This window comes from Nicotiana tabacum, chromosome 14 (genome assembly GCF_000715075.1).
Source record: "Nicotiana tabacum cultivar K326 chromosome 14, ASM71507v2, whole genome shotgun sequence".
NCBI classification, from domain to species: Eukaryota; Viridiplantae; Streptophyta; class Magnoliopsida; order Solanales; family Solanaceae; genus Nicotiana; species Nicotiana tabacum.
Genome location: NC_134093.1, coordinates 96,358,662 through 96,374,163, shown reverse-complemented (window position 1 = coordinate 96,374,163; position 15,502 = coordinate 96,358,662). Strand labels below are relative to the sequence as shown.

Below are 15,502 nucleotides of genomic sequence, written 5' to 3'. Positions count from 1 at the left end.
GGTACTAAGGTCAGCCTGACTAGGTGCACTTGTCCCCTCAGCCAAAGCTTTCATACGAAAATATCTAGCTTTATCTTGAGGGTGTAGCAATATGTGTCTAGTCAAACTTCCCGTCCCCCCACCGACTTCCAACATATTGAAAAACTAACTCTTTGCCACAAGTTTTACACTTAGCCCTATTTTTTTTCTCTTAGTTGAGTAAACTATTGTCAAACAAGAGATATTTCTGCCCGTTTAGGAGGTTGTCTAGAAAAAGTAGGGGCATTAATAGGAGGGTCAGACGGGGGATCATCTAGATTATTATTAGTTGGGTTAACTTCAGGAGCAGGACTAGTGGGTGTATCATCATCCGGTTGTGTTTCATCAAAATCTATTTCTTCATCATCATTTTCATCAATAGTTGGATTACCATAAAGAGCATTCATATATTCATGGTTTAATTGTTCACCGGGTTCAATATTATGAAAAAATTGACTCTCGGTAAATTGTAATAAACTATTATCGCTATCAAGAATATGAGGTGTAGGACGGGTAACATGTTTGGATTGTGGAGCCGGGGGAAGTGGAGGAGGAACATATTGGCCACTAGATTCACCACTCTTCGATTTTCCCTTATTTTTACTAAACATATTTTTTTAAGGAATAAGCCATCTTAATTAATCAAGCAAAGTAAATAAAATAAATAAAATTATAATATTAAAACTTAAGAGTTGGAACGAGTTTACCGAATTGACGAATAACTTGTTGGAAATTGATTATCGTTGAAGACTTCAGTTCACCAACTTCACAATTGTTTCACAAATTGTAACAATAAAGTAAGCAATAGTAGCAATTATAGAAGTAAATTAGAGAGAGATTGTGATAGATTGATGATTTTGTAAGAAAAAATAAAATAATGATGGGGTATTTATAGTTGAAAATAGGGAAAAAGTGTAATTATAAAAAGTTTGGGATTAAAACAAAGTTGAGGGGTTAAATGGCTATTTCATAAATAGCCAACGGCTATTTTTGACAGCCCAACGGTTTTTTTTTTTTTAAAAAAAAATATTTTAAAAAATAGCCGTTGGGCCCGCTAGGCCCGCTAAGGGACCGGGCCGATCTCGGGCCCTGACGGGCCAAACAGTCCCGGGCCTGGCGGGCCCAAATCATAGGATAGGCCCACGAGATCGGACCAGGCCCGCTAAAACCGAACCAAACAATCCTGGCCCGTTTAGCCGTTTGTCCCGCGTTCCCGGTCCGGTCCTCGGGACCGGCCCACTTGCCAGCCTTAGACGGGAGGGATAATAAATTTTGAAGAACCGGCATCTATAAAGAGTTTCTTTCTCAAACGCACCGCTTTGTTGCTAACTTCGATATATACATTAATCTCTTGCTTTTTATGAATAACCTAGTTTTCTTTTATTAAATTTTACCTTGAAATTGTTTCAAGAATTTGAGGAGCCGAAGAGAAGTGGTTTCGATTGGCTCAAGTAAATATGCGTATATCTATTTAATGTTGAGAGATGTTACACAACTTTGAAGCTTAGAATTGGTACAACGGTAACCGAACATCAAGAATAGGAATCAAATATTAGGGGTGAATCCAACTCTGATACAATATAAAGAGGTAGAGATGGGTAGAAAATTGTATTGTATGTAATTTATAGTGTATTTTTAAATAAGCAATCACAACAAAATACCATATCTACAATTTAGTCCTAATCTAGTTAAAATTAACTTCTAATCCAGCCTTTCTGCCTTCTAAAGAAAATATTTCAAGAACCTGAAAATATTGTTGGTTATCTGATAGTTAATAGGTTATAATGGCTAATTTCCCCCTTTTAAAAAAAATTAATCAATATCGAGACATTTCAAATAAAGATTCAAGTAAAATAAGATACAATATTTTCACCAAATAAAGGTTAAATATAAATCTGATTGAACTAGATAAAAGGAGAGATTCTAAAGTAGCTAATACGTGAATTTGGCTTTGCATCAAAAACCTTCTGTAAGGGCAAAAACTCTGCCTGCTAAAGGCGGAGGTATTGCAGACATAGCCTCCTGAATAACCTGATAAGGGAAGTACAGAAAAATTGTTAGAATGAGACATACACAAGAAATGAAACAAGTTAGTCCTAGAAGGTATTGCATATAGTAAAATTGGGTGGGCCCGGTTTTAACCGTATACATTATATACCGCGATTTTATCTCAACTAAACATGGAATAAACTCATCTCAGATTTAATCTCGGAATTAATTATCCCTTATCCTCGTACCAAACGATCCCTAAGTGGTCTAGTAATTGGTTTTTAAGAGAATGAAAAGACCAAAGGGTGTAAAATTGCAACCAGCATAGTAAAGACAGACATAAGAAATTAAACACAGTTGAAAAATCCATTTCTATCCTAGATACAAGCTTTTCCATAAACAAAAATAAAAGAAAAGAGAGTAAAAATTTGACAGTCTATCCCGCCAATGAACCAGGAAATATTGTTGGATTTCTTAGGAAAGCTCAAATAGACTATTTCCTAGAAGCTTTGCAATCTATGTCCATGATACTTGGTTTACAAGTGGCGAGGGGCTATTGTGCATGTCATGTTAGAGAGAGAGAGAGAGAGCGCTTACATCCAACTGATAGCGGGCTGAAAAGTGGATTAAAAGGATTGCTTTGTTCTGAAACCTGTCGGCGAAATTGATGATCTGGTAGGATGTCACCAAAGCATAAAGAATTACATCAGACTCCTCAATAATTCTACAACACATTCAGGATTTTATTATTCAATTCTTCTAGTAAAATCTTGAGGTCAATTAAAAGGGAATCTCAGGAAATGATGCAAAAAGAACCACCTCAGACAGATGAGTATGTCCATATTCTCTTGCGTTATCAGCTGTTGTTTTGTCCTCTACATAAGTGCTCTGTAGAAGAATTGCAAAGAAGAGCGTAAATACTCCAGAACCACTAATGTTGATAAGGCAAAATGGAAAAAGGATCTCACCGCGAATATATTGTACCGGCTATGATGCTATAACTTGCATAAGCGTGAGCACAAGTAATGATATTACTCCCATCGAAAGTTAATAGTAAAAGATGACTAAGTTAACTAGTTAATCCGATTGTGTCATAATCATAAGGATAAGTGCCATAAACTAGCAAGCAACTTTGTAACGACTCCAACTATGTTCTTCAAAAGTTGGATTATACAAAGAATGCTTAGGAGACCTACTAATTAAATCAGCAAAGTGTCCAAAGCTGAAGATGATGAGATATGCAATTACAGAATGTAAAAAATCAAATATATTAGGAAAAAAAGAAGTAAAAGAACCACATAAACCTCATTATGAAAATAGTTCTTTCCAAGGAGAGAAAAATAACTACAAGGAGTCAAAGAAATTGAGCATCATGTTACAAACAAGATACATTATTTGACAAGTGTTACGAACAGGGAATTTACCTCCATTATGAGGATTTTTGCCCTCAAAACATCAACATTTTCAGAATCCTTAATGAAGTCTGACATTGTATCTCCTGTAAATGCAATTTCAGGTGCTGTTGTAGTGTATGTGATCTGTCAAAAATCAAAAGTTAATCACATATATTTGGGAAATTTCTTGCAGACGTATTATTGTGCAACGTTATGTATTAAACAGGCAGCGTCACTGCACCTTTGTCTGAAAAGAATTGCCCAATATAAAAGCACATAAACTGTTCAAGCTAGTATATAGTGGGTGTTGGGACATAAGAATTGTAAAATTCCGGAAAAAAATGAAATTTTGGACATGAATATAATTTTGGGTTGTCGTTGAATTTTAGTGAGTGATCTGAGTGGAAATTTTGAAAAATAGTTTTTTGGAATTTTTCAAATTTTCGAAAAATTCAAAAATTCATCTTCAAGTGAAAATTAAAAATTTTCATGGCCAAACTGGCTCATAATAAAGGTACTAAATCCGTAAATCCACCCAAAAGGTTTTTATAGAAACATTGCCATCCCAATGCATAAAGATTCGTATCCTTAGTACAAAAAAGAACGAATAAAATTTCTGTTCGAATATTGATATCATGCCAGACCTCCACACCTGATAACTTTAACTTCTTAATTTCATCTCCTGGAAGGCCCACATATTCTTGCTTAAGCTTCTGCTTCACTGAATATACCATATAACCCTGCATTATACCATAAAAACAAGCTGATTAAAACCTCACTAGCAGCTGCTTACTCACACAGAAAGCACAAAGCACATTGATGCTTCAAAAATCCACTTTATACTGGTAAAAAAAAAGAAGCGTGGGTAGGGAAAATGAGCAGTCGAAGCTCAGAGCACTAAGGAAAGTACTCAACCTGGCTAGGAATGACATGGTAAGTCTTGAATGCTCTAACTTTAAGATCCTTTCTAATGTAGAATTCTTCTCCTGCATTTGAACAAAGATGTATTCACTTAAATTGTGAAATAAGCACTAACTCCAACTTTATAAAAACTAATAGGCTGAGCTATATGATCAATACAGGTAGATTTTTACCCACATCCAAACCAATCAAAGTATGGTTCAGTTCAGAGTGATCCATAGCTCGGTGAGCTTCAAAAAGCTTCTCAACACTTTCTTTGATAACTTTTGGTACAATAATAGTAGGAGGTTTCATTCTGTAAAGGCCACGAGTCGCAACATACATAGGTAGTCCTCCAATGTGGTCCATGTGGCCATGAGAGATGAAAAGGAATTGCTGGGAGATGGCACGCTGAGGGCACTTGCCAATATCAAAGGCTAAGTTAAGCGTGGGAACTATTATGCACGTCTCATGACCTGCTATTGATATACCTTCTAGTGAGTATCCTTCAATCTGCAAACCCCTTTCTCTCTTGTGGCTACTGTTGCTCCTCGAATTTGAATTGATCGATTCTGAATCTTTCTTTGTTTTACTCTCCATTTCGCAGAACACTGATGGACTCAGCTCCGGAAGAAATTAGAAACCGAGGACTGGATAAGGAGAAGAGGCCACAAAAGAAGAGTTTAGAAGGACATAATACACTTTCAACAATTACTATACTAGATAGATGGAAAAAGATCAACTTTGCAGAATATGGGAGATATTAACTATCAAGTGATCTTAACTCAAAGGTAGATTAACTTCGATTTAAGAGGCACTTGAGATCAAATATTAAGAAGGCTAGAAATTAAATGACTTTAAATTTAACACTTTCACCCCTCCCAAACTGCTGAAATTTTTCACTGATAAATATTTCATCTTGTATGGTCTTGGTCTCTTTAATTCTGTTTAAGGGAAATATCACCCAGGATTTATATAAGAATGCAAATAAACTGATAGAAATCATATAGTAGAAGAACCAAAGATCTATGTTGAGGCCTTTACAAGGCGGATCCTTATTTTCAAAAAGGGGATTCAATATGTGAATAAGTAAACAGTGAAAAAGGGGTTCAGCGGAAAATTTTAAATTAAACTAACAGTTTTTTAATAAATTAATTATACAGACATCAAATAAACACAAAATTACACAAAATTTTGTATGATCAAACTAACACTTTCAGCCAACTAAACTAATTCTGAAGTACCAAGCATAAAAAATTTATCCAACACCAGTTATTCACCACTACTCATTAACTTATGATCAAGCCTACTCTAGTGAGGGAAAAAGAGAACCTCCAGACACAAGAAAGTACGAATCTTTCACAGCATAAAGTAGATTAAACGAAAAGAAAGCAGATTCCCTTTTTTTACTTATAAAATAAGAGAGAAAGGTAAAATTATCTTATCTTGCAAATATCATAATACCAATTAGTTGATAGCGATAATGTTGCCGCACCGGTGGTCAGCGGCAAAAGCGAAGAACATGTGGCAGCTTGGTATTGTTTGTGAAATTCTCATAAATTGCATTGTCAAAAACCTGTTTGGGATTAATCATCCAAATTTTCTCACATAACTGGAATGACACCACTTCATATGGAGTTATTGGACTCCTTCAACCGCTAATATTCTTTTCATAGGTCCCTCTCAAGAATCTTACTTTTTTCTTTAATTGAATCAATATTACTCGAAGAACAAGAGGAGGTTTTAGGCCTTCTTGGCCTTTTATAATGTTGAATTTAAGAAAATGTCTTTTTTAGATCTCTTATGTGTAAATGAAAGATCTCTTATGTGTAAAAGTAAATCTCCCATGCGTAAAAAAAAAGATATATGGTCATAAAACTAAAAATAAGTTTGTAAAAGGCCAAAAAACCAATTGACCCGAACAAGAGAGTGTATGATATAATTATAAAATGCAATCATATACTTTTTTATATCAAGCCATTTTATTTTCAGAAACTTAATAATACCGTACATTTAAGTATGAAAATTTCATCTTGGTCATTTCATACTTTTGAAAATGGTGAAAATTTAGCACCCTTAAAATATTTATTTCTTTTAACCTTTTTGGGGGAGGTTACACCCGTTCAATTAGGACTCTTCATCATGGGATGGTGTTTGGCAATAAAGCAGTCATGTACCCTTTTCTTCTAATGTAAAACTTCATTTTCCCCTTCCTCTGTACTGGATGTTGTTTCACTTTTTTCTATTTTTGACCTTTTCTGGTTGGGTGTTTTTCGCTTTTATCAGTTTTAACAAACTTCACAAACTCAACAAACAATAAAAAGGACAAGTCTAACAAACAAATGAAAATTTTAAGGGTGCTAAATTTCCACCTCTTTCAAAAGTATGGAACGATCAAGACGAAATTTCAATACTTGAAGGTATTATCAAGTCTAAGCAAGAAAAAGGAATTGATGTAAAAACTAATATGTGTGCATTTCATACATATATTATAGACTCTCTTTTTCTTCGAGCAATATTGACTCAGTTAAGGGAAAAAGTAAGATGCTTGAGAGAGATCTATAAAAAAAATATTAGCGGAGTAGTCCAATAACTCCACATGAAAGGTTAATAACATGTTTATGGGCAATGCAATTAACAAAAAATCACATAACTAAATATCTGTGTTGAGGCTTTTCAGAGAGAATCCAGGATTTTCACCAAAGGAATTCAATATTTGAAGTACGCAGAGAAATCACCAATTTTGCTTCCCAAGTCATTTTTAACACATTCATTGACAAATAGCTTTTTCCAATTTCGCAATAGCGACATGTGATATGAAACTTAACTTCACAAACTAATAAACAAGTCCCCGAGTCTTATAAAAATTCGTTTCAAGCTTCAAGCAATGTCTTAGAAAGATTTCCATGTCATATCAACTTAAAGAAACCCTTGTCAACCTCTCACTTTGTCTTGAATCAATTACAAATCAAAGTCATTAGCACTTTCTACTTTATCTTGAATCAATTTTTAAAAAAAATCACTTAATAGAAGGAGGCATCAAATATGATATCTATATATACTATAGTTTTTTCCTAATATTGTTTTCCATATTGCCAGCAAGAGGGAAAAATAAGATTGAATATGTAGATAAGCCACGAAAAAGAAAAATGATAAAGATTTGATTGGTAGCTTCTAATATTTCATGTACATATAATAATTGACTATGGTTTTTCTATGAAAATAATACCCAGAGAAATTAGATTTTATGGGAAGGAAATGCAGACAAACGGAAGTTTGGAAGAATATATGCAAGCTTAGGTTTGAATTTCAGCAATATATCAAACTAAATGCTACTAGTGGCTGCAGGATTCTGGACAGATTTTTTCTTGGGAGACGTAAAATTAAAGGACAAATCTCCTGTGTTTGTATAGCTTAGCTGTAAACAAAATATTGTACAAATTGTTATACTGGCTCAAGGTGGCATTAAAATTTAAGAAGAAACTTTAATGACAGGGAAATGGAGGAGGTTAGTCAATTCTTATATCTTTTGGAATCTATAACCCTCAATGTTAATATGTTGGATTCCCAAATCTGGACAGCCACTCAGCATTAATGATTCTCAGTTAAAAGCTGTTATACCCTACTACTGAAACAAATGATCAGTGGGATGTCCTGGCCTTGGAAAATGTTGTGGAGAACAAAAAGCACCTTCTAAGATTGCTAGTTTTGGATGGATTGTAGCAACGAATGCATGTTTAAATCACAATATTTTACAAAAAAAAAATAAAAATATTAGGCTTCTGAGTTCATACCAGAAGAGAGCATCTCCCTTGCAGTAGGTGTTGGGGTTTTGTGAAGAAGCTCAGGAAACTATTAGCCATGCAAAACAAGACGGATTTGGAACTTTTTCTCAAATCTGCAATGTGCACTGGGTGATGCCTCACAGTGTGAAAGATTTACTGGAGAGCTGGCAGAGTCAGAGGGTTGACAAAAGAGGGAAACAACTCCATAAAACAATTCCCTTCCGCATCATAGGAGATGCTTTAAAGGATAAAAACAACACAATGTCTTTTGTTAAAAATAGATGCCTTCAAAGTCTATATTTCTGGTGTAGGAACAACATGATAGAAAATTTGTCTCGATATGTTGATTTTTTTGGAGTTTCTGGGGATGAATCAGTGATAGTAATATTGCAACTCTTTCTCTTTGTATTTTGTAGTACCTTCTTGCAACAACAACCACCGAGTATAATCCACTAGTGGGGTCTGGGGAAGGTAATGTGTACGCAGACCTTACCCCTACCCTGGGGTAGAGAGCTTATTTCCGATAGACCCTCGGCTCCCTCCCTCCAAAAACTCCCCACCTTGCTCTTGAGGTGACTCGAACTCACAACCTCTTGGTTGGAAGTGGAGGATGCTCAGAGCCCCTCTTGTCTTGTAGTACCTTCTTGGTACTTCAATAATGAAACTTTCTTCACTTGTAAAAAAATTGACTCTGGTTTTTCTATTCAAAATGGCTCAACATTGGAAGATATTGTCTTACATCACCATATCCTCAGTACGCATTTGCAAGAAAGCCAGGCCAAACATCCCAAAACATATGGAAACTCAATTGTGCACTTTCTAAAATGCAACCCTACCCCACCTATGTTCCCGTCAGAGAGTATTTCAATATTAGATTGTATGTCAGATAGATACTCAAAGATTGTAGGTAGAACGCGTGATCTCAGTGATGCATTGTTGACTTATGTGTCTAGCTTGTGTATATATTCTCGATGTAATCCAGTGGCGGACCCAAGTGGTGGCTAGCGGGTTCAACTGAACCCGCTTCACAAGAAAATAATATTGTGTATATGTATAAATTATGATTAAAGCTGTGTAAATTTTGCATAAATATTTTATTTGAACCCACTTGACAACTACTATTTTACGACTAAATTTATATACTTCTAAGATTGAACCCGCTTGCACAAAATCTTGGGTCCGCCACTAATGTAATCTATCGTATAAGTATGAAGTGAAATATACTATTATACTTACATAATTCACACGACCATTGATTGTTATTTGACATAAAGGTACAATTTATGACAAAAAGTAAATTAAGTTCCCTTTGACCAAGAACATCTGGTAAATAATTCGTTGCAATTTTTTTTTTCCGGATTCAACAAGGAACAAAATGACTTGGCAGCTCTCTATGTAACAGACAATTAGGATTATATTGAGGGTAATGAAGAAATCTCCCAGAGCAGCATACTATATGCACAAAGGGATAAAGGACAAAAGCCAAAGTACCAAGAATAAAAAAAATTAATGATAGTGGTGTCATGCACATCTCGACTATGTGCACAACTTGACTACGGGTACCTACTACATTCTAACATGTACCAAGTTTGTCTGCCATTAAGGTTTGATCAAAGGAAATCAGCTAGCATTTTTTGCTTCCGAATTTGATACTATTTCATAGTTCTCCTCCCATTTCATTAATCAATAAGTCATACTCTCGAGTGCCGAATAAAGATATCCATTAGGGGTGACAATTTTAGTCCAAACCCATCCAACCCGTTCAGAGATTAATGGGTTGGGCTATAACATTTTAGCTCATGAGTCTATTTGGGTTGAACCTAAGTTAACCCATTATTTTTTATAGCCCATTCTGACCCATGAAGTAGCCCAATTACAACCCATAAAGCTCACCCAAAAACAAAAGGATTTCAACCCTCTCCCCTTTTGGATCTGGTTAAGCGCAACCACTGGTAAACACTTAACTTCTTATCAACAAGGTATGGTGAGGGGACCTGATTAGGCTCTTGACCCCTCGATTCCCGAGAAACTCGGTGATCTCGAAGTTTTTCGAAGCCTGGTCAGAGTACGACTGGTTAGGGGGCATGGGTTTTGTCCGAATGGATGAAGAACTTATCTAGAAATTTACTTAGTTACTTTTTTTTTTTTTTGGTATTTTCAATATTCTATTTTCTGTTTTTTTTGTTTTTCTACACCACCCAACCACCGCAAAAAAAAAAGACTATATTTTAATTTTCTATTTTTTCGTTTTTCTGCACCACCCACCCCACCCGTATAATATTTTTTAACTTACACATTTTAAATATTAATTTGTTATTTAAGAAATATATTTTGATTCTCAAAATACTAATAGTATTTATTTACCTTTATACATAAGTGTATAAAAGGTAAAAGGCTTTGTGTATGCATGATGAGCATTGTTCTAAAATATAGGTCAAGTTATGACACATTGTTAGCACATATTGACCCAGTCCATCTTAACCCCAAGTACACTTTGGGCTGAACAACCAGGAGACAAGAGAGTTTGAATGTTTCAAAGCATAAAAGTAGACTAACGAAAATAAAGCACATTCCCTTTGTTTTTCCACAAAAATAAGAGAGAAAGTAAAAAATTATCTCATCTTGCAAATACAGTACCCATGAGTTGCAGCAGCGGCGGTCAGCGGCAAGATGGGAAGAACCAGTGGCAGCAATCGTTTGTTTGGATATTTATTTTGGGCGGAAATATAAGAACGAGGCTTAAAACCCTAAAAAAAAATAACGAATCGACTGCCGTAATGGGTTCAGTGTAGAACAATAGTATGGAAAAGAATGGTAGTACCAATTTATATGAGTGAACTATTAAATTCTGCGAGAAAGAAAACTCTTTATATAGACTCGATAATTGATAATTTTCCTTTCTTGGTCAAAAATCGTAAGGTTAGTTATATAGACTAACTTTTTTTTTTACTTGTACACGTACTAATATTGTAAGTAAATCAAATGCGTGGAAAGAAGTAAAGAAAGAACGGAGAATGTCCAAAAATACTTTCGGAAATAGTTTAATTATACCCTCCGTTTGCTTTTGGTACCAAAAATATTTTTACCGTCACTTTTTGGGACCATAAATGCCTCAGAACTAACAGATGACCACATGTATATTATACGTGTAATAAAATATCTGATAACTCACTAACCCATATAATTTACCCATTAACTTAAATGGTATCCCGCGACCCGATCGTCTAATTAAAGGGGCAAAATGATTTTGCCCCTCGTTTCTCACTGCCCTTCTAAAGGTGTCTTAGAGAGGTGATTTCAGAGGAATAACAAAACAAATTGAAGATTATTTACCCCAGATCTTCCATACTCACCCCCTAGGCTAAGTTGGAAAGGTAAAGAAGCGATCACTAGCAATCAGTCGGAAGTGGCAAGGCAGAAGAAGGTGGGGAAGTTAAGGTCTAAGAAAGCCAATGGAAACTCTCAAATCTAAGACTAGTAGTTGTTGGTTAGTTGTAGGACTTTAACTTTGGTGTCAAAAATTAATTTCCGAATTGATTTTGCTGCTCTTTTTGTCGAGTTTTGTTGCTCTTTTGGTCCTGTTTTGGTCTAGTTTTACTGCAGTATTTTTGGATTGGTTTTGCTATTTTTTTGCTCTATTTTTTGGTCAGTTTTGCTGCTAAAATTAATCTAATCTTGATGTTGTTTTGCTGCCTATTATAGTCCTATTTTGCTGCTGAAATTAGTCTAGTCTTGATGCAATTTTTTATCCTTTTTTAGTCCAGTTTTGTTGTTAAAATTAGTCTACTCTTGATGCAGTTTTGATGGAATTTTTGGTTCAATTTTGTTGTTGTCTTGGCACTTAATTAGTCCAGTTTTGCTGCAGATTTTGGGCTAATTTTGCTGCTATTTTGGTCATTTCTTGGCAAGTTCTGCTATATTATTTTGATATAATTTTACTGCTAGTTTCGTCCACTTTTTGCTCCATTATTACTATTGTCTTTTAGTCTATTTTTGCGGCTATTTTCGGTAAAACATACAAAATATAAGATTAATCAATAAAAAATAATTATTTTTTGACTAAATAATTGAGTACTAATAATTAAGAAGGCCTTCAAAGAAACTCAGCAAATCTGAACCTAAACGTAGCAAAAGAAAGTGAATTCATTAAACCCACCAAACAAGAAAATAAATTTAAGATTTACTTTTGATAAAACCTCCACCTTGCATTAGCATCTGTCCAAGCAGTCAAATATAAAGTAATTAGTGTGCAACGACATTTCTACGTACTGGATTTCATGCGAATTTATAGAAAAATCTAACATGGAGTCGAAAAATTCATTAGAAAGAGATTTGTTAGGAAATTCTTGAAAATGTGAAAATAGGGTTCTAATGAGAGAGACATCTATATAAAGAAGGGTGTTTTGCCATGTTGGACTGCCATATCAACTTATTTATATTATTAAACAGGTTCCAAAGGCTCATGTGGTCCGGCAAGGATATTTTTGGTACCAAAAGCAATCGAAGGATATAATTGAGCTATTTCTAATAGTTCGAGGGCATTTTTGTACTTTTAATGAAGAAAGAACCATATTGAATGGATAAAATATTTTTAACTTTAATGAGGTACTGGAAAGGAAACAAAACAAACGCGTAGAATAAAATATAATTGAACTACTCCTATATTCTTTTTCCCCTTTATGGACTAGCGTTACTCCTAATTATATTGCAAAAATTTAACGACTTAAAAATCATGAAACGTGGATTACGTACATCAAGATAAATACTGGAGTCGTATTTAGATAATAAGGGAAAATATGATCAGCGAAATTTTATCAATTCATTTTCAAGTATCCAAGTAGATCAATATTTCGAACCATATAAACTCTAAAGTTTTATAAATATAGGAAAACTTGTATAAAGATATTCACTTTAGTAACTAAGTGAATATAATATGCTATACTTGTTTGGTGAAAACTATTTCAAATGGAAAAAATAATTGGTTGGATGACCTATCAACTCCTAACAATTTGTAATGTGGTTGACTTTAGTTCTGAGTTAAATGATCTTGCTGTTGAAGTTTGTAGCAATTATTAGTTTTATTACTTGAATTACTAGTTCTGATTATGCTCTTTCCTTGGCAGTTGGCACTGTGGTGTTTGTTAAACAAAACTAGAGAATGAGCATTAACCTGTCGAGGCATTCATGTATGAAAGTTACAGTTTAAATCTGATAGCTAAAGGTGGCTTGGCAATAGCCAAACTCTCTTTATAATTTGATATTCTCTCTTACGGATTCCTTCAACATTCGAGTTTGAAATCACAAATTTTCTTTTTCAGCTACACTATTATTTATCTTCTGAATACACCAATTTCTTTTAAGTTCTTTCTACATGCTTGTTTCCTGGCAAGGACAATAGACATGAAGTATACTTTTAGTATTGTTACAAGGACAAAAGAATAAAGTAAGCATCACTTGCTCAAACTTCAGAAGAGTATCTTGATGTTATTGCCTGAGACTTGGGGAAGAGACTAAGAAAATGTTTCAGCCAAAGAATGGGATAATAACCTGATTTACTCTAAAATATGGAGAAAATGATTGCGATGCTGGACCACCTTCATATCATATGTACTTCACTAACCCTTTCAAGCTCTGTCATGTATGAACAATATGTCATCAGAAAACTTCTTTGATAAGCTAAAAAAAGTAACTTCATCAAACCAATATCATAACTTAGATTATGCAAAATAAGAAAAGGAGTAGCTTTAGAGTTGTATTAGTTGTCTAGCTCAAGTTTCTGCACAGAACCAGAAAGATGAGCTTAAGATTGGTAGGTTTGCATATAGTACCTTTATGCAATTAGGTAAATCGTCGTCTTTTATTCTAGCATGACTCTGCAAATGAAGAGATTAAGAAATATGTGAATTAGAGTTCAAATGCATTTCCATCATGACACTGACTTGGGGAAAATCTGGCACTCGCAAAGCACAATATTAGATAAACTAGTACTTACATATATACTTGGAGATGTTTTTTTTTTTGAAGTCGTAATTGCTAGTAGAAAAGATAGTCACAGACACATTTCACTTGGATTAATAATCATGTCTTACAGAAATTACCTCTGTGAACTTGTCAACTGGAGTAAATAACTATTTTGCAAATGAGACCTAAGGAGATAAACATCTTTTAACAATGATATAGAACATTAAAGACCAAGACTTTTAACTTGTGCATCAATTTGAGCTTTCCCTTCAAAAAATTGAGCAATCTTTCCAAGTGACTTAAGCATCAGAGAAAATGAATGCAAGGTAATTTGCAATGTTGAGCTTCCACACATTTTATAATTGATATCAAACTCTGTATGAACTTTCTTTAGCCATTTCATTCTGATACTCTAGTGGCACTCAAGTGAACAAAGCCCAGAAATAAATGTCAGAGCGAGAAACATCACCTATTGTAAGGCTAGTTTTCTTCAATCCTGACTGCCAGAGTAAGGCAGGCTACACCAGCAATTTGAAGGCATTGTTTGGTTTTGAAGTACCCTTTGCTTAGAAATCGGTCAAAGAGGTTGACGTTTAAAAACATCGTCTCCTTCTGAAGCTTCTTCCTCGTAGCTTGCTGTAAAAAAAGTATTGTCCGACATTAGACAGCAATGGAACTGCCAAACACTAGTGGTATTAGTATGTATTTACACATTTCCGCAGCATGGGCTGTTAAAACAAGTGTTATTTCATTGTACTCTGAGGCTCTCAATCATGGTTAATTTCATCCATCAGAACGAAAAAATGTATATTTTGCACTGCAATTCTTTGCAGATAAAAAATGGGAATCTTGGGATGCCAAGGAATGGTCTCGCACATTTCACCATATAAAGAACTGTAAAATTTCTAATCATATTTAAGTAACAGCAATTTAGTGGTATTGAACTACTCCCAAAACGAAGCACCAGGTGTATGGGTAAAATATGTTATATTAAATGATCGCATGAGAAAGTGACACGTGGAACCAGAGGCAGATGATAGCTAAGACCGAAAACAACTGTTCTATTTGTTATCGGAAAGAATGATGCTCATAAAGATGGAATAAATGCATGTGCCACCCGGTAGCATTTAATGAAGAATAATCTACGGCATTTAGTACATTGCCCGTTACAAAAGAATATGACATTCATGCCCGCCGTTACACATTCTTCAATGGCCATCATAATTGACATTAAAGAAGATCCTATGACCTTGTTCCCTAGGCGTAGCTATAAATAGTGAGCTCTATTATCATTGTAAAGGACACAAATTTTCTGGCAAACATATGCTACATTCTATTCAAAACTTAATATAATCTTATTTTCTTGCCTTTTCATTTCATTGCTATTGTGCCCGGAAGCCCTACTCCCGGAACTTTTATTTCTGCTATTTTGTCTCCATCTCAAGGCTAAGTATC

General features: G+C 34.6%; 1 protein-coding gene across 3 annotated transcripts; it reads right to left on the bottom strand.

Annotated features, from left to right (window-relative positions):
• Positions 1–1,818: 1,818 nt before the first annotated feature.
• Positions 1,819–10,979, bottom strand: LOC107806154 (nuclear ribonuclease Z). 3 transcript variants are annotated; one of them, XM_075229780.1, is made up of 9 exons: positions 10,724–10,979; positions 8,096–8,250; positions 4,496–4,951; positions 4,317–4,387; positions 4,046–4,141; positions 3,432–3,545; positions 2,827–2,895; positions 2,605–2,679; positions 1,819–2,049 (listed from the first exon to the last, which is right to left on the bottom strand). In XM_075229780.1, exons 3-9 carry the CDS (start codon positions 4,899–4,901, stop codon positions 1,975–1,977), a joined length of 906 nt encoding a protein of 301 aa, XP_075085881.1. In that variant the 5' UTR covers positions 4,902–4,951; positions 8,096–8,250; positions 10,724–10,979; the 3' UTR covers positions 1,819–1,974. The 3 variants fall into 3 exon arrangements, with proteins under 3 accessions (XP_075085881.1, XP_016485748.1, XP_016485749.1); XM_016630262.2 differs by having other exon boundaries at positions 8,096–8,242; XM_016630263.2 differs by lacking the exon at positions 8,096–8,250.
• Positions 10,980–15,502: the final 4,523 nt, after the last annotated feature.

What these genes read in the sequence shown, in the direction of transcription:
- LOC107806154 (XM_075229780.1), bottom strand. Translation starts at nt 4,901, where the DNA reads ATGGAGAGTAAAACAAAGAAAGATTCAGAATCGATCAATTCAAATTCG. An exon ending in ACCATGTCATTCCTAGCCAG is followed by an intron (nt 4,142 to 4,316) that starts GTTGAGTACTTT and finishes GGTATAATGCAG; the next exon opens with GGTTATATGGTATATTCAGT. An exon ending in CAGCCCGCTATCAGTTGGAT is followed by an intron (nt 2,050 to 2,604) that starts GTAAGCGCTCTC and finishes TTCCCTTATCAG; the next exon opens with GTTATTCAGGAGGCTATGTC.